The sequence below is a fragment of the Bos mutus genome, chromosome 13 (assembly GCF_027580195.1).
Source record: "Bos mutus isolate GX-2022 chromosome 13, NWIPB_WYAK_1.1, whole genome shotgun sequence".
NCBI lineage: Eukaryota > Metazoa > Chordata > Mammalia > Artiodactyla > Bovidae > Bos > Bos mutus.
Window position 1 is genome coordinate 31987428 of NC_091629.1, and position 22393 is coordinate 32009820.

Here is a 22393-nt window from a genome sequence, read left to right on the forward strand (position 1 = left end):
CTGCTAAGTCGCTTCAGTCGTGTCTGACTCTGTGCAACCCCATAGACGGCAGCCCATCAGGCTCCACTGTCCCTGGGATTCTCCAGGCAAGAACACTGGAGTGGGTTGCCATTTCCTTCTCCAATGCAGGAAAGTGAAAAGTAAAAGTGAAGTCGCTCAGTCGTGTCCAACTCTTAGCGATCCAATGGACTGCAGCCTACCTGGCTCCTTGGTCCATGGGATTTGCCAGGCAAGAGCACTGGAGTGGGTGGCCATTGCCTTCTCCTTCCTGACTATATAAGGCCCTTTAACATTTGTTGTAAAGCTGGTTTGGTGGTACTGAATTCTCTTAACTTTGGCTTGTCTGAAAAGCTTTTTATTTCTTCATCAATTTTGAATGAGATCCTTTCTGGGTACAGTAATCTTGGTTGTAGACTTTTCCCTTTCAGTACTTTAAATATATTCTGCCATTCCCTTCTGGCCTTCAGAGTTTCTGCTGAAATCGGCTTTTAAACGTATAGGGTTTCTCTTGTATGTTACTTGTTGCTTTTCCCTTGCTGCTTTTAATATTCTTTGTTTGTGTTTAATCTTTGCTAGTTTGATTAGTATGTGTCTTGTCATGTTTCTCCTTCGGTTTACCCTGTATGGAGTTCTTTGCACCTCTTGGACTGATTGACTATTTCCTTTTCCATGTTGGGAAATTTTCAACTATAACCTCTTCAAAAATTTTTTCATACCCTTTTTTTCTCTTCTGCATCTGGGACCCCTATAATTTGAATGTGCATTTGATATTGTCCCAGAGGTCCCTGAGACTATCCTCAGTTCTTTTCAATCTTTTCACTTTATTCTGCACTTCAGAAGTTATTTCCACCATTTTGTCTTCCAGCTCACTGATTCATTCTTCTGCTTCAGATATTCTGTTATTGATTCCTTCTAGAGTATTTTTAATTTCAGTAATTGTGTTGTTTGTCTCTGTATGTTTATTCTTTAATTCTTCTAGATCTTTGTTAACTGATTCTTACATTTTCTCCATTCTGCTTTCCAGGCTTTTGATCATCTTTTCTATCATTATTCTGAATTCTTTTTCAGGTAGTTTGCCCATTTCCTCTTCATTAGTTAGACTTGTGTTTTTCTAGTTTGTTCCTTCATTTGTGCAGTATTTCCCTGCCTTTTCATTATTCTTTTTTAAACTTATTGTGGTTGAGGTCTCCTTTTCTCAGGCTTAAAGGTTGAATTCTTTCTTCCTTTTGATTTCTACCCTCCTAAGATTGGTGCAGTGGTTTCTGTAAACTTTGTATAGGGTGAGATTTGTGCTGAGTTTTTGTTTGTTTGTTTTTTTGTTTTGTTTTGTTTTCTTCTGATGTGCAAGGCTGAGTGAGGTGGTACTCCTGTCTGCTGATGGTATGGTTTGTGTTTTTGTTTTATTTTTTTTGTTTGGATGAGGCATCCTGCACAGGGTGCTACTGCTGATGCTGGGTTTTGTATTCAAGTGATTTCCTTTGTGGGAGTTCTCACTATTTTATGGAGAAGGCAATGGCACCCCACTCCAATACTTTGCCTGGAAAATCCCATGGATGGAGGAGCCTGGTAGGCTGCAGTCCATGGGGTTGTGAAGAGTTGGACACGACTGAGCGACTTGACTTTCACTTTTCACTTTCATGCATTGGAGAAGGAAATGGCAACCCACTCCAGTGTTGTTGCCTGGAGAATCCCAGGGACGGGGGAGCCTGGTGGCTGCCATCTGTGGGGTCGCACAGAGTCGGACACGACTGAAGTGACTTAGCAAGGTTATTTCTCTGGTAGTCTAGAGTCTTGGAGTCAGTGCTCCCACTCCAAAGGCTCAGGGCTTGATCTCTCACCACAACAAAGCACATATATGACAAGTCCACAGCTGACATCACACCCAGTGGTGAACAGTTGGAAGTACTGCCTCTCCTTCAGCAGCAGCCACCGTTTCTCTCCACATATGCCTCCCTCATGATGACTCTGGCCTCCTGAGCTCCACTCCTTTCATCACCATCTGTCAAGCATCAGGTGCGAGTCTTTCCTGTCCCTTTTCAGTGCTTACACACTTCTATGCTGGTCCAAGTGAGAATACCATCATATCCTCCTTATTGTTTTGAACCCTATTCCATAAGATTTGGATCTGGATCCTATATAACAACTCCCATTTTTTATCATGTGTTTCCAGTGTGACACCTGCTTTTCCTCTTTTCTCCCCATGCCAGTCCTCAATCTTCTGTTGTTTTTTCATCATTGTTATATGTACAGTGTTGTCTGACACTACACTTGTATGATGGGGAAAACATAGCTTCTTGACTTTTCTATCATTGGTCAAAGCTTTATAAGTCCCTGTCTTACTGGGAGGTAGAGAACAAACTTAAACTTGGCTATTAATAACATATAGTCTTTTTGACTTAAGTATACTCCATTCAGTTTAAATCACCCACTTTCAGATAAATGAAATGTTTGGGATTTCAGCCCCTTCTTCTTACTCTTTCCCAATATGGTAGAGCTCCCATGAAAGCGTGCTGGGGAAGGGTAGAGGGAACACTCAGAATCACATGCTGTTATGTGCATTCTGGATCCTTGCTGGCTGTGCTGCAGAGTGGGTTGTTGAAAAATAATACATTTCAGCTGGTCTTTTGGAGTCTATAATCCTAGCTATTTGTGCTTGATTGCAAAGGCCCCATGTATAATGGCCTCTTTAACTCAACCCCAGGCTTTTGTTCATCCATCTGTGACCCCTAAGTGGGGCACATGGTAATTTATGGATCCCTATGCCTTACTGCTTTCTGTGAGGTGTCAAGGTACCAACCACATCAGACTCCTCTATCTTATAGCTTTTTCTTAGTGAGACTGCTGTCTCACTATCTCTGGGCCTTATGCATGACTTCTCTTAGAGGTCTAGGGCCTACCTCAGTGAACATGGGCAAGCATTTCATTGGTGCTTCCCTGCCCCAAGCATTTCTTAGGCTTCCCTATAACTTAGGTGCTTCTATTGCATCTTCACTTCACCACCTAGATTTATATTCTGAAAGAGAAAGCAGGGACAAATGCATCTGTCTTTAATCAGCTTGTTTTCTTCTTTCCCTTCACCATTGGGACTGGAAGGGGTATGCTCTGTTTCCTTCTTTCTGTATGGAAGGGATTTCCCCTACATTAATGCCAATTTTCTTAGAATCATTAATCTTTCTGGTTCAGCCTTAATGGTGGAAGAGCTTCTTCCTTATACTATGGAAGAAATCCTATGATTTGAGCTGGCCAGATTGAATTGGGAGTCCAAGATAGCTAGAGACTCGGGGCCACAGAAGATGAAAATACTCTGGTGAATAAATCCCAAATAGTATATCCATTATATGTGACACAATACTCTGGATTCCTCTAAGAGAAATTCTGTTCCCAGAATTAATCATTCTAAAAATAATAGCTAATATCTATTGACTGCTTATGATGTGCTACAGAAGAGGAAAGATATACCCATCTGAATGCAGAGTTTCAAAGAATAGCAAGGAGAGATAAAAAAGCCTTTCTCAGTGACCAGTGCAAAGAAATAGAGGAAAACAATAGAATGGGAAAGACTAGAGATTGCGTCAAGAAAATTGGAGATACCAAGGGAATATTTCATGCAAAGATGGGCACAATAAAGGACAGAAAAGGTATGGACCTAAAAGAAGCAGAAGATATTAAGAAAAAGTGGCAAGAACACACAGAAGAACTATACAAAAAAGATGTTCATGACCTAGATAACCATGATGGTGTGATCACTCACCTAGAACCAGACATCCTGGAATCCGAAGTCAAGTGGGCTTTAGGAACCATCACGATGAACAAACCTAGTGGAGGTGATGGAATTCCAGTTGAGCTATTTCAAATCCCAAAAGATGATGCTGTGAAAGTGCTGCTCTCAATATGCAAGCAATTTTGGAAAACTCAGCAGTGGCCAAAGGACTGGAAAAGGTCAGTTTTCGTTCCAATCCCAAAGAAAGGCAATGCCAAAGAATTCTCAAACTACCACACAATTGCACTCATCTCACATGCTAGTAAAGTAATGCTGAAAATTCTCCAAGATAGGCATCAACAGTATGCAAACTGACAACTTCCAGATGTTCAAGCTGTATTTAGAAAAGGCAGAGGAACCAGAGATCAAATTGCCAACATCCATTGGATCACAGAAAAAGAAAAAGAGTTCCAGAAAAGCATCTACTTCTGCTTTATTGACTACACCAAAGCCTTTGACTGTGTGGATCACAACAAACTGTGGAAAATTCTTCAAGAGATGGAAATACCTGACCACCTGACCTGCCTCTTGAGAAACCTGTATGCAGGTCAGGAAGCAACAGTTAGAACTGGACATGGAACAACAGACTGGTTCCAAATCGGGAAAGGAGTATGTCAAGGTTTTATATTGTCACCCTGCTTATTTAACTTGTATGGAGAGTACATCATGTGAAAATGTCAGGCTGGATGAAGCATAAGCTGGAATCCAGATTTCTGGGAGAAATATCAATAACCTCAGATATGCAAATGACACCACTCTTATGGCAGAAGCAAAGAGGAACTGATGAAAGTGAAGGAGAAGAATGAAAAAGCTGGCTTAAAGCTCAACATTACAAAAACTAAGATTGTGGCATTTGGTCCCATCACTTCATGGAAAACAGATAGGGAAAGAATGAAAACAGTTGAGAGACTTTATTTTCTTAGGCTCAAAAATCATGCCAGATGGTGACTGCAGCCATGAAATTAAAAGATTCTTGTTCTTTGGAAGAAAAGCTATGACAAACCTAAACAGCGTATTTAAAAGCAGAGACATTACTTTGCCAACAAAGGTCCGTCTAGTCAAGGCTATGGTTTTTCCAGTAGTCATGTATGGATGTGAGAGTTGGACTATAAAGAAAGCTGAGCAGTGAAGAATTGATGCTTTTGAAGTGTGGTGTTGGAGAAGACTCTTGAGAGTCCCTTGGACTGCAAGGAGATCCAACCAGTCAATCCTAAAGGAAATCAGTCCTGAATATTCATTGGAGGGATTGATGCTGAAGCTGAAGCTTCAGTATTTTGGCCACCTGATGCGAAGAACTGACTCATTTGAAAAGACCCTGATGCTGGGAAAGATGGAAGCGAGGAGGAGAGGGGATTGGCAGAAGATGAGATGGTTGGATGGCATCACTGACTCAATGGACATGAGTTTGAGCAAGCTCCAGGATTTGGTGATGGACAGGGAAGCCTGGCATGCTGGAGTCCATGGGTCTCAAAGAGATGGAGACCACTGACTGACTGAACTGAACTGAGGCATTGTTTAAGATACATATTTAATCCACATATAATCTTATGCTGCAAGTACTATGACCATTCCCATTTTACAAGCAAAGGGGTAAGAGGTAAAGTGAAAGTTGTTAAATAAGGATTACTATTTGAATATGATTCTCATTGTGAATCCAAGTCTCTTTCAGTACACCTCTTTTTTCATCCTGCTCTTTATCCTGCTGCCAGTGTTTGTTCTCCCCTAAACATCTATATTCTGTATGTCTGTCAAATCAAACTATTTGTTGTTCCACTTATATTCTATCTCATTTCCCCTCTTTTATGTCTTTGCTCTTTCTATTCTCTTTGTCTAGAATACCCTCTCTCCACCATTCTCCATCTTCCAGAACTCTGCCTAACAACCTCTGTACTCCAAACCTTTTCTGATTCCCATGGTTGGAAGGAATCTGTCTTCTATATCTTCTCCATTTTTGTGCTTACAGTGTCTCTACTTCAACATAGAGTTAATCGTGTATCATTTTGAGAGTCACTCTCAGATTCAGACTTGCACCCACACCTCTGTTCCTCCACAGCAGTCAGCACAGAGACTAAATAAGTGAGTGGGTGGAAGATCTTCTGCACACAGTGAACCAATCCTGCTGCAGAAGTCAGTCAAAGAATTGTATCAGGAACTTGCCTGGATCCAGAGCTGGAAACCTACAAACAGCATCACCTGAGATCCTGGAGACGACCTCTTTCATCTCAGGCTGTGACTCACATGTGGAAATTCAGTACAAGGAATCAACAAAGGACTGGAAGGACCTTGTATCTATATGACCTTCTGTTCCAAAACTGACCTCCTCACTTCTTGGAGACAAACCTCCTGCCTATTTTCCTCTATCTGATGATTATTCTTTTCAAGTTCCAATGAATCTCTCACCTCCCACCAATTTGTTATAGCTGAAGCAAGTGCCAAACACATTTTCCCCCTATGCCTCTTTATCGCTTAGAAAAATTGTCCTGTATTTGGAGCTCTTTGAGCATCTGTAAAAGAGTAATTTGGTCAAGCAACTCCAGGAGGTGATGTGTGGCCTGGTGGGTGTACCTCAGGAGAGAGGCTGACCTGGTGACCAGAAGGCATTTGGTTCCTGGGAGGCATGAAGAATGACCACTGCTCACCACTTGTGTGATGATTACACACTCTGGCCTTGGACTTGCTTTGTCTTCCAATATGAGAAAGCCCTTTTCCCCACCACCTACTCTTCCTGTGGCCAAGGCCTCTTCTCATCATAATCTGCTTTCCCACATGGCTCCAACATCACATCCAAATAGCTCCATGTGCATTCCAGCTAAATGTGCTCAGACATCTCCCAAAGGGGGCACTTCTCCCATTAGGAGAAATGAAAGGCAGCAGCACTAGAGTCGTCCTGGGGTAATTCTGATTTCTCTGGAACCCTGGAGTCTAGATTATGAAGTCTGTTGGATGGGATGCACTCAGCTTGGCAGAGGGAAGGAAGGTATCTTTTGTGCAGTTTAAGATTCTCTCAGGAGGTGAGGAACCAGTTTAAATGGCCCTCTAAACATTCTTAGAGGAAGTCCTGTCCTTTGGATTCAGAAGGGCAGTTACTGGACCAGACTGAGACCTTGGGGCACTATTTTGGCTCCAGCAAGCGTTAGCTGTGCATCCTTAGGCAAATCACTTCCTCATTTGGAATTCATATCTTCTCATCTAAGACACTAGTGAGTTGAATTACATGCCCAAAAAGGCCTTTTCCTGCTATGGCGTCCTGTTGAGGGGTGTGTGTATGTGTATGTGTGTGTGTGTGTGTGTGTTTGTGTGATCTTGAGTTCAATGGAGAGATAATGGTTAGATTGAGGAGATATGATTCAAAGCCGACACTTGCCCCTAGAGATAGAACTCACTTTAAGTTTTATAATCACGTGCCATGTGTAACTTTTTCCTTCATAAGCCTGGAATTGGTTTTTACCCCTGAAAGGCCTGAAGCTATTTTTTAATTTCTTCAATTTTATTTTTATTTATTTATTTTCACAGATTTGGGTAACTTTATTTGCATTTAATAGTGATTTTTAAGCCCTATATCCAATGAAACCATTTTAAAAAGCTTTATGAGGAATGGAAATTTAGATGTCTATTCCACTTTTCTTTAAAAAAAAAGAAGCTTAAATTTCTGAATGAGCAAGATTCACTTTTGCAGGTAGAGGCCCTGCTTCTTCATAATCTTCAGCTTTAGATCTAACAACCACAAGAGAAGAAGCTGGATATCTGTTTAGCTTTTGTTCATTCATAAATTCCAAGTCACCATAGATACTCAGCTTCTCAGAGGGAACATACTGCTCCACAGCTGTAGCAACAGTTGCACAGCAAATCCAGAGCAACACCATCACAGAGAGGACAAGAGTCACGGTTAAAATCCACCCAGAGTTAAGAGACAGGCATCTTAAAAAGCCGTCACTTTCTCTGTCTTCAAGATAGTTTCTATGTGCTTGTGAACTTCTCATTTGCAGATCTGAGGACATTTTGCTTAGTGATGAGTCTTTCAATTTTGTAGACTCCTGCTCCAACTGTGGTGCATACTGGATTTCTGGCTTAGACTGGAATATAACTATTTTTCCATCATCAGCTTGAAGATAAAAAGTCCACAAAGAGGTTATGAAGCTCTGTGCAGAGTCCACCATATCACTCCAGAATGATCTTACCAGAGTTAGAGGGAAGAGTAGATACATTTTTGGCATCAGGGACATGAGTTGTTCTTGTCTCAATTCTGTGTATGGCAGCTGATTCTGGCAACCAAGATGGCAAGCATATTGCTCATCAGATTGGGAATATGCTTCTGTACATGCAGATTCACATTCCAATTTGGTCCGGTTTAAATCAATTCCATCATCCACAAACTGACAAATTGAAAACAGCCTGCAACCTCTCTGACATGGGTACAGCTCCTCTTCCTTGGGGTAGGTGTGCAAGGGATACATCAACTGACAGGCCCGGTGACAAGACCCCGTATCACCCAAGACCGAGTCAAACGCTTCAGCCGAAGCGGTTCCCGAGCCTCCGGCCAGGGCCATGGCCAGCAGCAGTAGCGGCGGGATCCCCAGTTGGGCCCTGAGCCATAGGCTCCCCTTCGGCACCGCCATTTTGTTTGCCTCTAATTTCTTCAATTTTAGAATCAACTTATTATTGATGTTGAATGCTGAAAGAAAAATCTCTAATAGCTTCATCACAAAGCCATCCTTCTTTTATTCTGGCCAAGGAAATGGATCTGTCTTGCCAAACGAGATTAAATGTTCAATAGCTCCCAATATAAAATTATATATAAATATTTATATATCTCAGCAATTTAAAAGTATCTTAAGCTTAGCATTAATTAGTCTCAAGAAGAAAAGGGTAAACACAAGTGCTATTCATTTATTACTTTAACACCAGTTAGATCAATGAACGGTCTCCATGTAAACAGCGTTATTCATTAAACAAACAAGATGATTTTAAAATGAAGGTTTTTTTTTTTTTTAATTTTTAAAGAATGAAATGAAGGAGGAGCGTGAACGTGAATGTGAATGTGAACATGGGGTAGTGGTTCTCTGATTGATTTGCATGCATGAGTACTCTCTTGGACTGGCAGCTTGAGAGATGTGACCAAGATGAGAGTGGTTGCTGGTGTGAGCTACTATTGTTCTAAAGGTGCCTTTAAGAACTTCCTTCTCTGTTTCAAGGTTTAATTGTTTAAATGGCTATTACTTCACTGATATCTAAATATACTAACACATAGAAGATTAGCAGGGAAGATCCTTTAATAGTGTGGTTAAGATTCCATATGTTAATTATTTCATCTGATAACAATGTAACATTTTCATTCACTGGAAACTTACAAATCACACAGATATTTACAAAACTTGTTTCCATTAAATTTAAATGAAGAGAGGTTCAGTTCAGTTCAGTTCAGCTGCTCAGTCCTGTCTGACTCCTTGTGGCCCCATGAATTGCAGCACGTCGCACAGAGTCAGACACGACTGAAGCGACTTAGCAGCAGCAGCAGCAGCAGCAGGCCTCCCTGTCCATCACCAACTCCCGGAGAGGTTAGTATAATATAAAAAGGAAAAAGGGGATGAATTCTTTTGACAGATACAATGGTAACAGTCTACTCTTAAAGAATCATCTTATTAGGAGAAGAGTCAGGATAGGAGTAATAAATAAAAATGAAGTTATTACATTTGTGAAAATGCAGATAACCCCAAATATTTACTTGCTTGTCTTTAGAATAAATCATATAGTTTTTGAAAATCAGAATTTATAAACAGTTTGGCTAGCCTAATGTTCAAGTGAGTTTACATTTTCTGAGGGTACAATAATTGGGCTGAAAGTGAGTCTGCTGGGTGGTGACATGGGAAAATGTTGGTTGAAACACCACTGTTGGATAAAACACCAGTGATTAATTAAACACACATAAGCAACTAAATAACACTTTAACTACATACAGAAAAGTGGGAATTGTCCAAATGTGAGTCATTTGAGTCAATCCCAAATCAGTTCCCATTTGTATAGTCTCTGCTTCAAAATGAATCCAGAAGAAATGAGGACAAATATACACAATTACCACAGATATGTGATAATACAAACAGAATTAGGCAACTCTGGGGTATGTTGTTTGGCAACGTGCAGGGAAGATTGTCAAAATACTTCTATGATCACAGGGATACTGAAAGTCAGGGGAGGGGGGTTACCGAGATTCTGAGGTCGAATCTTCCTGATTATGACCCAGGACAAGGATTTTTTTTTTTCTCCTAATGTAGAGTTCAGATATCTGCAAAGAGTTCAGGGCTCGTTGGTTCATAGAATAAGGATGAAAAAGTGGGAGTGTTTCTCCATAATAAGCCACAGTGGATGGGGTCCAAACAAATTGCTCAGTGTCACTTATCCATTCTCGTCACTTGTATAGCTGAAAATCACTTTCATAAACTATGACCTCAGTGGTCTCTCCCAACAGTCCTATAAGGTAGTCCTGTTTTATTGGACAAAACTGAGATGCAGAGAGAATAAACATCTAGGTCACATGATTTAGAACTTGAACCCAGGTCTTTGAATTCCAAGTAGAGCTCATCTTTGAAAAAGAGGATGTGTTCTAGAAAAATGGTCCAGGCCTTAGCAAAATGGCCACACAGATTACGTTCATTGCCAGTGGCAAACTCCACTCCTTTCTCCTTGATACTGGAGTTTCTGACATCATTTACTTTAAGGTGTCAGGAACTGGATGTGTTCCTCATTTCAGGATTGCCTGTCTTCACCCAAAAGAATGATGAGCTTTCAAGGATCAGAGGAAAAGAGATTTTTTTGGTTCTTTTCTTTGAAATGACACCATTATAGATAACTAATGACCTGATTATGAGAAAAATTCTTTTCTGGCAACCAGAATCCAAGAGAATGTTCTAATAAAATCATAAGATCTGAGTGGAAAAGCTCATTGTGATGGCGTGAACTGTCTCCCCATGAGGCTGTAAACCCCACACTGTAACTCATGGGGTTACACTGTAACTCATGCTTTTATCTCCATTATTCTATATTCTGTTGGCTTTTGACTTTCCTGCACTGACTGGATACACAATGAGGTAAGATGAAGTATGAATCTAGAAGACCAACAGTGGCCTCTGTCTGACACCTAAATATCTGGATCTAACTCGATGACTCCAATGACTCCTGCCAATTCATTTTGCTATTTAAATATTTTTACACACAGTAGGTAATCAGTAAATGTCAGCTCCTGTTGCTCTTTAATCTCGCTGGTGGTGGTGTGCACAGTACGTTGAGCACGTATCAGTAAATGTTAGCTGCTGTGGTTTGTGTCAAGTCACACTGCATTTTATGACTGCAGAAGCATCCAGCTCCTTGACAGCAGCGAAGTGTGAAAACTGTTGCCCTTTCCCCATGCAGCCTGTGAACTTGGTTATTGATAAACTGTGTGCCAAGTACTGGCTTTTGGGTTTTCCATTGTGAAGTACCAGTGGGTCACTTCAGCCTGATACAATCCACCTCCTCCGTGGCTGGCAGGCGGCTGGTTTTGAGGTCGAGGTCAGCACTGGACTTACTCCCATGGTGGGAGGGCCGCCAGTGGAGCAGCAGCATCTTCTTGAAGTACTTCATGGTGCTGTTCTTCACTGTCACGAAGCACACGGTGTTGATCATGCTGTTGCTCATGGCGATGCACTCCACAACATAAAAGGCTGTGAGGTAATGTTTTTCCTTCACGAACACAGTGGGGAAGAAGTCGCGCACGATTGTGAAGCCATAGAAGGGCGCCCAGCACAGAACATAGGCCGTGAGAATACACATGAGTACCAGTACCGTCTTCCGGCGGCAGCGCAGCCTCTTCCGGATTTGCTCAGTCTGGAAACCCGGGACCGCTTTGAACCAGAGCTCTCGGGAGATCCTGGCATAGCACAGGGTCATGGTGAACACGGGGCCCAGGAACTCGATGCCAAAGACAAAGAGGAAGTAGGATTTATAGTAGAGCTGCTGGTCCACTGGCCAGACCTGGCCGCAGAAGATCTTTTTCTGGTTTTTGACAATGAAGAGGACGGTTTCCTTTGTGAAGTAGGCTGATGGGATGGAGATGAGAATGGATACCATCCAGACCAGAGCGATCAGGAAGGAGGCTGTTTGATAATTCATTCGTGGTTTCAAGGGGTGAACGATAGCGAGATATCTGGTGGGGGAGGGAAGCATCAGTAGCAATGATGTATGCGGATATATACTTGTAATCATTATTAGTTTTTAACTAACCCAAACACCCACAGTAGCAGACAAAATGGCACAATGACTCTCCACGTACCTATTTTCCAGCGTCAACATGCTTCATTTGATTTTAGCAACATCATTTGGCATTTGGAGGAGAAGAGAGGTTTAGTGGGAACAGCACAGGATTTGGGTCAAACAGATAGAATAAATCCTGGCTTTTTACCTGATTGGCTTTGGGAGTCTAGAGTGAATCAGTCTCTCTGAGATTCCTTTCCTTCCTTTCCTCAAATGCAACATCGGATAAAATGACACCTACCTTGCAGGGCTTCTGTGAATATTAAATGTTACAATGTTTGTGAAATGCTTGGCGTGTACTAGATATTCAATAAATACATGAGGTCTATCATGATTATAAATCCTATTGATACCATCTGACTTTCAAGCTTGCCATTCTGTCTAAGAATATAATTCTTTCAAAACTCTTCAATTCACAGATCTCCGGGTGTAGAGGCAAAAGAAGGTCTGTGGACTAGGACTTTCTCTCTGCTACCCTCAGGTGTCATTCTGCATTACAGAGCTGGAGGGTAGGGGTGGTTTAGGGTGGAATCTGAGCAATCTAGTGAGATGTAAATGACTTGCCCAAGCTCACTTGGTACAGGGAATGGAATGTGGGCTCGGATACAAACCTTTTACACCCACCTCCATGGGCTGTCTCAAGCTCAGATGAGAAGGTAAGTAAAGTTGCCCTGATACCATCAAGCAGCATATAGCATAAAGCTTTTATCCTCTTTCTAATCAGCAACACTGCCTGGGAAAAAAGTTGGAGCCCTTAGTGGGAAATGAGCTCATTTGTGTAGGTTGAACACTTCCTTTCTAGAGAAACCTAATAATATCTACTTAGGTAATTTAGTCCCCTGGGCTCATTCTTGTGCATTTTATGGGTCAAGAGGAAGAGGCGGTGGAGGAAGGTGGAGGAAGAAAAGAGGCATGAGGGGTTGGGAAGAAGCAGTTTGGTCTGGAGATGAACATATACCTCATACCTGGAGCTTGAGTCAGGTTATGACCAATAGCAGGAAGACACCCATGGGTTTCTATCTAGCCTTCCCTGGTGGCTCAGATGGTAAAGCGTCTGCCTACAATGCGGGAGACCTGGGTTCGATCCCTGCATAGGGAAGAGCCTCTGGAGAAGGAAATGGCAACTTACTCCAGTATTCTTGCCTGGAAAATCCCATGCATGGAGGAGCGTGGTAGGCTACAGTCCATGGGTCGCAGAGAGTCAGACACGACTGAGCAACTTCACTTTGACTTTCACTTTACACTTTTTGGTAACTAGACCCTTTGGTCACCTATCCAAGTTTCTGACTTGACCAAGAAGGCCTTCTGGAGTGCTATTTCTGTCTGTCCCTGGCAATAATCTGTCTTGGGGTTCTTTTATCTGCTTTTGCCTTCCCCTTGCCCACTGGCAGCTCTGACCCATAGACTTCAATTAGAAGATCTCATGGCAGCCTTGTTCACCCCAGGTTGCAGCTTTCTGAAGACCTGAGATAAAACTGGATCTCATCCCATCCACTGGGTGCACCCTAGCTATATAAATTAATGAGCAGTGCTTGCTAGAGTTCTTTACCCATCCATGGGTCCAAGTTTTTCCAAGTTAACCTGCACGAATTGCCTGGATAACACAAGGCTCACAGGGCTGGAGATCGGGACAAGAGGGTTAGCTCATTCTTCACTGGGGCAGGGACATCTCACAATCATTGTCTCTCTGTGATGCTGAGTGTATCAGTTTCCTGTTGCTGCTATAACAAATTACTACAAATTCAGTGGCTTAAACAAATTATTATCATAGTTTTGAAGTCTGAAGTCTGACATGTATCTTACTGGGCTAACATCAAGGTGTCGGTAGGCCTGTGTTCCTTTCTGGAGGCTTTTAGGGAAAAATCTCATTTGTTTTTCCTTTAGGGCTGCCTGCATTACTTGGCTTATGGCCCCCTTATATGTTCAAAGCCATCAATGATCAGTCAAGCCCTTCCTGCAATACATCACCCTGACACTGACTTTTCTGCCTCCCTCTTGCACATTTAAGGACTGATGTGATTACACTGAGCCCACCCAGATAATTCAGTATAATGTCCTTATATTATGACCAGCTAATTAACAGCCTTAATTCCTCTTAGGCATAACATGTTCTGGGGATTAAGATGTGGATATCTTGGGGGTCATTATTCTGCCTCCCATAGTGAGTCCAAAGTCCTTACATAATGCAGAACTAGTTCAGGACTTAATAACTCTCTCAGTCTGATTCCAGCATGAAAAGTATCTCAGTAACCAATGCTAAAGAGAATTTCTACAGCCCTGCTTACTCTGCTGTCAACTCTTAAATTCTAATTCCTTTTCACTCAGTAACTTCTTCCTTATCCTATAGGATGCTCCAAAATTCAGAGCTTTATTTTATGATTTATTGTCATCAAATAAATCATAAAGAACACTGCCTGGATTTTCAGAAGCCCTGGATTTTAGCTCTGTACCTAAATCCTCAGATAAATCACTTATGCCCCTGGGACTTAGTTTCTTCATCTGTGAAAGGGAGATAAAAATAACTTTACAGACAACCTTTTTGAAAGGTTCCATTTGAGAAGGTAAATGTACATAAAGCATGCTGGAAGCTATAATACTTTGTTTAAACTCATCTTTTCCTATGACTCTTTCATTGGCAAGAGGGACATCTGTAAATTCTTTGTTGCCATCTATCTGCCTGTTTCTTGAGGTCAACACTCTCCTTCTGGGGTCTCTGTGACTTCAAATAGCATCTCTTTTAGGCCCTCTGCACATGAACATTGCTCTTCTCCTGCTGCCGGTGTCAGGGTTTGTTCTGAGTATGATGTAGTCCCCATGCCTACAGATACAAGCCAATTATTTAATATTAATGTCATCTCAACAAAAGTAAGAGTTTTGCCATCATCTATCCTTCTTATCACTTTGCCTTATTTTTCAATTGGTTTGAAACTGAGTAAGAAAGAGGGGTGCTATTTATTAGAGTCATGAATTTTAAAAGCTCCATATGTGCTTTGATATCTACAAAAAGTTTAGCTGTGAGTTCCTCTGTTTTCACCAGATGTATCCCTCCTCCTGGTGGGAAAGGCTCCTGTCCTGCTAGTTTCCCTATCAGAAAACTGCACCCCCAGAATAACTGCACCCCCAACCCACAACTAGTGGGTTTCACTTCCCTGCCAGTTGGCAAAATCATTCAAACAAGCCAATCACATCCTCCCATGGGAGCTAAGGTCACCTCAGTCTCTTGCCACTGTAAAGCCTGCTGTCCACAGCCCCTGCTGGTTCATTCTATTCCTGAGTGCAACTCCCACATGGCACACATGGCCCTGCCTGGTGTGCAATGTTCTCCTCGCTTGGGCTGGGAGTATACGAGACCAACCAACTGCTGTCAGCCTCACTGTTCTAGCTTCAAGTGTTGTGTGCTCAGTCATCTACTACTATTGAAGCTATAGAGTCCTGCCTTGATCAACGGCGTATAGAAGGTGGTCAGAATAGCACACTCAAATTACTGCAACTGCCTCATGAAGTGTTCCCAGACTGCATCACCAACATAATCATCGTGTCTTCCTCTGAGTTACTCTTATCAATAGATTATTCTAGCTTTTGTGTGGAAGTAAAGCTCCCAGAGGTCAAAGACTGTGTCTTCTACTACTTTATGTTTCCACACACATAGGCTGGGCATACAGTAGGATTTAGCAACCTGTGGATCTACCAGTTTGAAGCACATGCAGTTGATATCCCCTTATATCCCTTTGCTTTTATCACTTCAGTGGATACCTGTCCACTCCCACCAGCTAACACCTGCATTTCTTTGTCAGAAGGTCTTCTCTGGCTTCCAGGGTACTCTTGGTAACCTGCACAGAACTTCCAGAGGCCCTCACAAATGACTTATGAGATTTGGTATATAAATAGCTGAGCTCCCTCACCCACCTCCCACTCCTGGGAGAACTCTGAGGTGTGATCCACACCAGGTCCAAGAGTTCTGTGGCAAGAATAAAAATCAGTTTCCCACAGTGGAAATCTGTTCAGTGACACAGCCTTTATTGACTGCCTTCCCTTGCTGCACTTCCCATCTCCCTGAAGGTGCTTCCTGGGTGCTACCTGCACATGAATCCTTGTCTCAGGGTCTATTTTGGGAGTAAACCAAACTAAGGCACAGGTTTGAGGCTCTTTGCTAAGCACAAAGGAAACATAAAGATAGAAGATGTGGTTATTGTGCTTAAAATACAGTGTCCTTTGGAAAAGACTATCTGTGTCCCCATACATGAGACTGAAAGACAGATTGGCATCAGACTACAAAGACTACGAGGTGCCAGACTCAGGATTTGGCATGTGTTCTACAGGCATTGAAACTTTTGGAGGTTTTGTAAGGAATGAAATATATTAGAAAGTCTCTTCAATGGTGATATTCTGATGCTTATTATGGATGAGTATGGATTTCAGGGGGCAGTCAGGATCTCCTATAGGGGGTGAAGAGACAAGTTAGAGGAGCATAGTGATGGTCCAGCCATGACTTGCCAAGAGATGAGGCTGGAGGGACTATTGCCAGGACCCGGTGTAGGGCTGCATCTGGCAAAGGGGTGTGTGGGTGGGGGGAGAACAGGGAGAAAAGCAAAGGATGAGGCAGTATTACCTGCTTGTGTGACTGGGACATGGTGGAACTGCTGACAGAGCTGGAAGCTGACTGAGGCAGAGCTAGTTTGGGGTGGAAAAGGAACCACTCCTGTATTGTAACAGGATGTTTACTTCCTGAGAATCGCCAATATTAAAAAAAAAAAAAGAAAGAAAAGCCCCACAACTACATTATAAAGACAAAGATTTCAGTGGAACAAAGGGGATGAGGACAGTGGTAACTCTCACTTGAGTAGACAACAGAGTCACTCAGGGAACTGGGTAAAATGCAGATGCTTAGGCTCTAGCCAGGGGATTCCCATTCAGTAGGACCCCAAGAATCTGACTTATTGTATCAAACATATTTCCCCTGGGGTATTTTGTGTAGTTGGTTGATAGGTAAGTTTCATAAACACTGGGTTCAGGGCTTGAGAGCCTCACAGTTGTGATAACAAAGTTGTTTTTTTCCTACAGGAATTAAGTTATAAAAAGGAAGATGCCTCTTTTATCTGCATGTGTATTATATTATCATAAATGAAAAATCAATGGGTTGATTAAAAAGGACAATGGACCTAAATAGCACTGAGAACTGGGAAAAACAAGTTGAAAGGTGATAAAAAGGAAAAAGATGATTAAAAATACATCAAAATGAGTTTCAGCATAACTCACAATGATGAACCAAGAAGATGTGACACAAATTGGCTTCTTAAAAAGAGCCACTGGTGGTTCAATGTTGGCCTACTACTGTTTACATAAATAAAAGATGTGTCAAATTTGTCTGAAGCTGTAATTAGAGATTTACAACAGATCAAGGACTTCTAGAACATATCATGCAAATATATGCAAATAAGCAGAGGGATGTATGCAAAAAAGAAAGGCAAGAATGTCCTTCTCTCTTTTTTACAAGCAAACCATGCAATAATCTCATTGTAAAATCAGCTTTGCATCAAAGTCACCAGAAACCAGAGTACATATTGTATTATTCCATTTTTGTGAAGTTAAAAAACAGGTAAAATGAAACTATGATACTAGAAATCAGATTGATGGTTGCCTGGGGTGGGAGGATTGACTGGTAAGGGGCACAAGGAAGCTTTCTAGGGGATGAAAATGTTCTATATCTTGATTTGGGTTGTGGTTACAAGAAAAACTTTGCACATGCTGCCTTGACTGGAAGCTGCCTTGTCTATAATGTAGCTAAGTAGTAACTTGCTTAAACCTGCTGCTTTTGCTTGTGTGTTGGAGAGGCTCATGGTTATACCTGTATCTGAAGCAGATGTGGTATATGGCGGCATGGCCAAGAGCTAGGGGTTTAGGAGACTCACTCTTGCCTACATTTGGAAGAATATGAACCACAACTGAAGAAACCAACCCTCCTTTTGCCTCCATAGATGGGCAAACATTTGAATCTGGAGTAAGGCCAGCTGTTAGAGCTGAAGCGAGGAAAGAGGAGACCTGGGCCACCTCCATCATGTTTCCCGTGCCTGACATCCTCACCTGTCAATAGCAATGGCCAGCAGGGCATTGGTGGAGACGTAGAGTGAGACGGTACGCAGGTAGTTGATACAGGCACAGAGCACATGGCCATGCTCCCAGGAGAGCTGATGCACCACATAGTAGTCCATCTCAAAGGGGCAGCAGATGATGGCTACCAGGAAGTCGGAGATGGCCAGGTTAGCAATGAGCAGGTTGGTGAGGTTGCGCAGCTTTTTATAGCGGGTGAGGGCAGTGATAAAGACAAAGTTGCCAATACCACAAGTCAGCATGATACCCACAAGTGCCACCCCGATAACAATCTTGGCTGCAAAGAAGGTCTGAGTCTTGGTCATATCCTCATCCTCATCCAGAGGGAGGTCATAATCACCATAACTGAAGTTGAAGGGAGGGGGAGGCATGTTCTTGGGGTATACTGAAGTTGGCTGGAAAACTAGCATTTCCATTCTGGGCTGCCATGGTGAAGCTTTCCAGTGAGCGGTGTGTGGGAGATTCCAGGGTCTGCAGACTCTGAGCTAGGGTCCAGACCTTCTGCTCTCATGAGGTCAGAGATCCTAGCACCCTGCCCACATCCTTGGGGAGTCAACAGGCCATCCTCGATCCTGGAAGGAGACACAGCCAGTTGATAAGATACAGGTGAACACCTAATAGCATCTTCTCAGAGTCCCCCCAGGTGTAGGCAAACCAGATCCAGTGTCTACCCTCAGGCAGAACTGCCCATGGTACAGTGGGGAGGACACAAGATATCTGGAAATTGGGAAACCCCCTACTGACTGGCTGTCAGGAGGTATTTGGGCATGGGTTGGTTTGGACTCCCCAGAGACACCCAAGAAGAATGTATATCTTTGCTCTTTGCCCAGGGGCCAAGACCAGTTTGACTGCCCAGTCACCCTCCCCTGCCCCCCAGGAAGCCCCAAGGGGGTCTTCCAGAAGTTTTCCCCAGCTGCTCAGGCAGCTGACTCAGGACTCTATGGGAATCACAATTTTGTGCCAGCTGTGGTCAGGGACAATGAAGCCAGAAGATGTGGATACAGTAGGGTCTTTTCTCCAAAGCAGGGACTGCTTCCTCTCTGGGCCAGTTCACAGACTTGAAAATCACGTTTCACATGAACAGACTGAGTCATCTTGGGCCAGTGATTTATGCTCTCTGAATTCCAGTTTTCCTATAAACCAAAATCCTGATGCCTAGCCCAGGGCCTGGCACAGAGGAGGGTGCTGTTGAAGGAATGAATGAAGATCCCAACCAAGATTCTGCAGGTGGAGAAGCCTGTGGGTGGGAGGGAATTCTCCTGCTGCTTCCTGAGGCCATTTTAGAAAAAACTCCTGTCTGCTTCTCTTTCCTGCCTCCACTCTTTTGATCTGCCCCCTCACCAGGCCCCCTGTTCCCCTTCCAGCCTTGACTGGGAGGCACCACATCTCCTTAACGAGTCTGTGTCCTCTGAAAGTGGTGGCCGCTCCAAGATATTGCTTAACTGAAAACAGCAGCCCAAGGGGGTGGGGAGGTGGGGGTGGGGGGAGTGTCAGTGAGGATCCAGGAGGGCCTGAGGGCTGACGTATCCCTTATGGCTTAAGTTCTCTACATTCTTGGGGCCTCCAGATGCCCATGGGGGAGGAAATGAAGTCTCTGAAGTACTGAGCCCTCAGAAGATAGGGTACCGTTGGGTTCGAGGTGTCCGAGGCACTGGGAAAAGAATCCAGACCCAGCACCCGCGGAATACCACCCCTCACCTACCCCGCCCTCCCCGCGCTCATCTACCTTCCCCCACCTCCTAGCACACTGGGAAGGACTCCCAAGAGTGGGAGCCACGGGATACTGGAAGGAAGAAGCGGAACAAACTGGACAGTAGGTTTGGTTTGATCCAACCGTGTGAGAAGACGGGGATAAAGGACAGAAACTGCTCCCCCCAACCCCACCCCCCACCCCCAGCACGGACAGCAGTCGCAGGATGGCCAGTACACTCCAACCTGCGGCGCGGCAGCCTGCTGTGTACCCGGGGAGGTTCAAGACCGCAGCTAGAGATAACTTCGTTTTGGATCGCCTCTGTCTCACCCAGCCCCGACAGACATTACTAAGCCGGAGATCGAGAAGCTGGAGTCGCGCTCTCTCGGATTCTACTTTCGGCTGCTCTTTGGTTCTGGTCCCGGGACCCGCGAGGAGACGAAGGGCTCCCAGGGTGGAGCTGGTCCACTCCCCATTACCTCGGGATGCTCTCCCTGCCCTTGACCAACCCGCTCCGGGAGCCTGGTCCTTCCTCTCCCTTACTAACCACTGGCACGGCCGCGCAGTCGCCGGAGGCGCTACCCTAGCAGGGGCGGGAATCAAGTCAGAAATTCAGGCTCGAGAAGCAATGCATGTGAGGCCTCCAGGCGGGAAGAAAACTGGGAGTGGAGAGAGAAGCTGCAGAGCGGGGATTTTCCCAGAGACACTTCCCCTTTCCTGCTCACCTTCCCGAAGGGGCTCCCCTGCCCACGCCTTCCTCGAGTTTGGTGCTTGCCCCTCGGCCCAGCTACTCAGTGGCTCCCTCCGTCCGTGGCCGCACTGCCTAGTCCCAGCCTACGGGCCCCTGCCTGGTCATCTCCCGGCACCCACTCCTCTACTGCGAGCCAGCCAGGGCGCATTCGGAAGGCGGCAGCAGGCAAAGCGGCCCGAAACTCCCTAAGGAAGAAGCGGGCGTCTGAGCCCTCAGCCCGAGCGACGCCCCCCACCCCGCCACCGGAGCCCGGGACTGCGCCAAGCTCTGCACTTACCGGCTTCCGCGCTCTCCCCACCAGCGGTCTCGGGAACCCGGACTTGCGCTTCGAAGGAGGTGTCCCTATTCCTTCTCACCCAGCGCCCTTCCCAGGCGCGTCGTGGTCCCCGGGTTCCAGCTAGAGTTCGCGTTCCGCCCTCTCAGCTCTTCCCGGCTTCTGCGGCCAGGCTGGGTGCGCCAGCTCCGCTCTGGGCTCCGCCCCAGGGTCCCCGCCTGTCTCAGCGCGAAGGCGGAGGGTGGCCTCTCGCCTTGCGCACCTGGTGCTCCCAGGATTCGGGACGCACGAAGTTCTACACGCCTTGGCGGGGCTGGTCCCTCGAGAGGGTTTCTGAGCCCTCGTACCCCAGTGTGAATGGGACCTCAGTAGCCGTTTAGATATGATGCAATTCTGAGGAACCCGCGAGGCCTTCTGTACCCCTGCGTGGCGCCCCACAGGGATCCTGTCTTCCTGGAGCCCAGTGACAGCATTCGCTCCTGCTGCATACACTTTGATTACTTCTGGAGGAGCCTAGGGTGCATTCTATCGTTCGTTCAGGAAACTGTGTGCTGGGGACACTCTGTCGAGTGCAGAATGGGGCTTTAGGGTTGTGGGGGAGGCGGTTCCTCTGGAGGAAGCTGGAGACTCTGGGAGTCTTGCCCTGCTCAAAGCACCGACCTGAAGAACTCACTAAAAACTGCGATACCCACAACTGCCAGAGACCTTGGTCATTCAAAACCATCCCAGTTGGGGTCCTCCTGTCTTTAAGGAGTCTCTTGAGTTCCTCACTTTGTTTACAACAGGTTCTGATTTTAGGCAACTCCTATGGTTTCTCTGGTCTTTGGTTTCCTTACACATTGAACGAGGGGATTAAACTCTGAGGATCTGCAACTGATGGCTGGTAGCTGCAAAGCAGAGGTAAGCTCTGGCTTTACAGAATAGGAACTGGAAGCTGTGGCAGGAGACTGAAGGACTGAAGGTATTGCCTGTTGTTAAATCCTAGCCAATGATTATCGACAGTTTGGAATATGGACAGGTCAGGTCTTCCCATCTTTTCACGGAGTCTGGGATTTCAGAACTTTATAAATAGTCTCTTGGGTTAGTTAAAACAAAACAAAAGCCCTGTGTTGTCCAAAGAGAACATATTTCATAATGGATATAGTCCAATGGGATGCCAGTTACAAATTCCTGAATGGATGATTAAGAAAACTTTTGGGTTGTGACATTATGTGATTCTGCCTCTCACCTTATGTAGAACTAACCACACCCTCCTTCTTTTCTTTAATATTTTTTACTTTATTTTTTCAGATTTATTAGATAGAGTTGATATATAACAATGTGTAAGTTTAAGGTATACAATGTGATGGTTTGATACATGTATATGTTGTGAAATGATTACCAAAATAATGTTAATTAACACATCCATCACCTCACATTTCTTTTTTTTTTTTTTTTTTTTTTGGTGGTGAGACAGTTTAAAGTGGTCAACTTTCAACTCATCACCTTTCGAGTATATAATGCAGTACTGTTAACTATAATCACCAT

The 22393-nt window shown here is 44.2% G+C and overlaps 2 protein-coding genes across 2 annotated transcripts; both read right to left on the minus strand.

The window, feature by feature from the left end:
* Positions 1-7280: 7280 nt before the first annotated feature.
* LOC102277058 (transmembrane protein 59-like) lies at positions 7281-8404 on the minus strand. The gene has a single exon (XM_014481735.2). The coding sequence runs from the start codon at positions 8374-8376 to the stop codon at positions 7402-7404; it is 975 nt and encodes a 324-aa protein (XP_014337221.2). The 5' UTR covers positions 8377-8404; the 3' UTR covers positions 7281-7401.
* Positions 8405-8786: 382 nt separating this feature from the next.
* PROKR2 (prokineticin receptor 2) lies at positions 8787-21186 on the minus strand. The gene is given in 4 exon segments (XM_005906527.2): positions 8787-11936; positions 18125-18511; positions 18513-18723; positions 20870-21186. Coding segments are annotated over 3 exon segments (1152 nt in total). The 5' UTR covers positions 18581-18723; positions 20870-21186; the 3' UTR covers positions 8787-11239.
* Positions 21187-22393: the final 1207 nt, after the last annotated feature.

What these genes read in the sequence shown, in the direction of transcription:
- LOC102277058 (XM_014481735.2), bottom strand. Translation starts at nt 8,376, where the DNA reads ATGGCGGTGCCGAAGGGGAGCCTATGGCTCAGGGCCCAACTGGGGATC.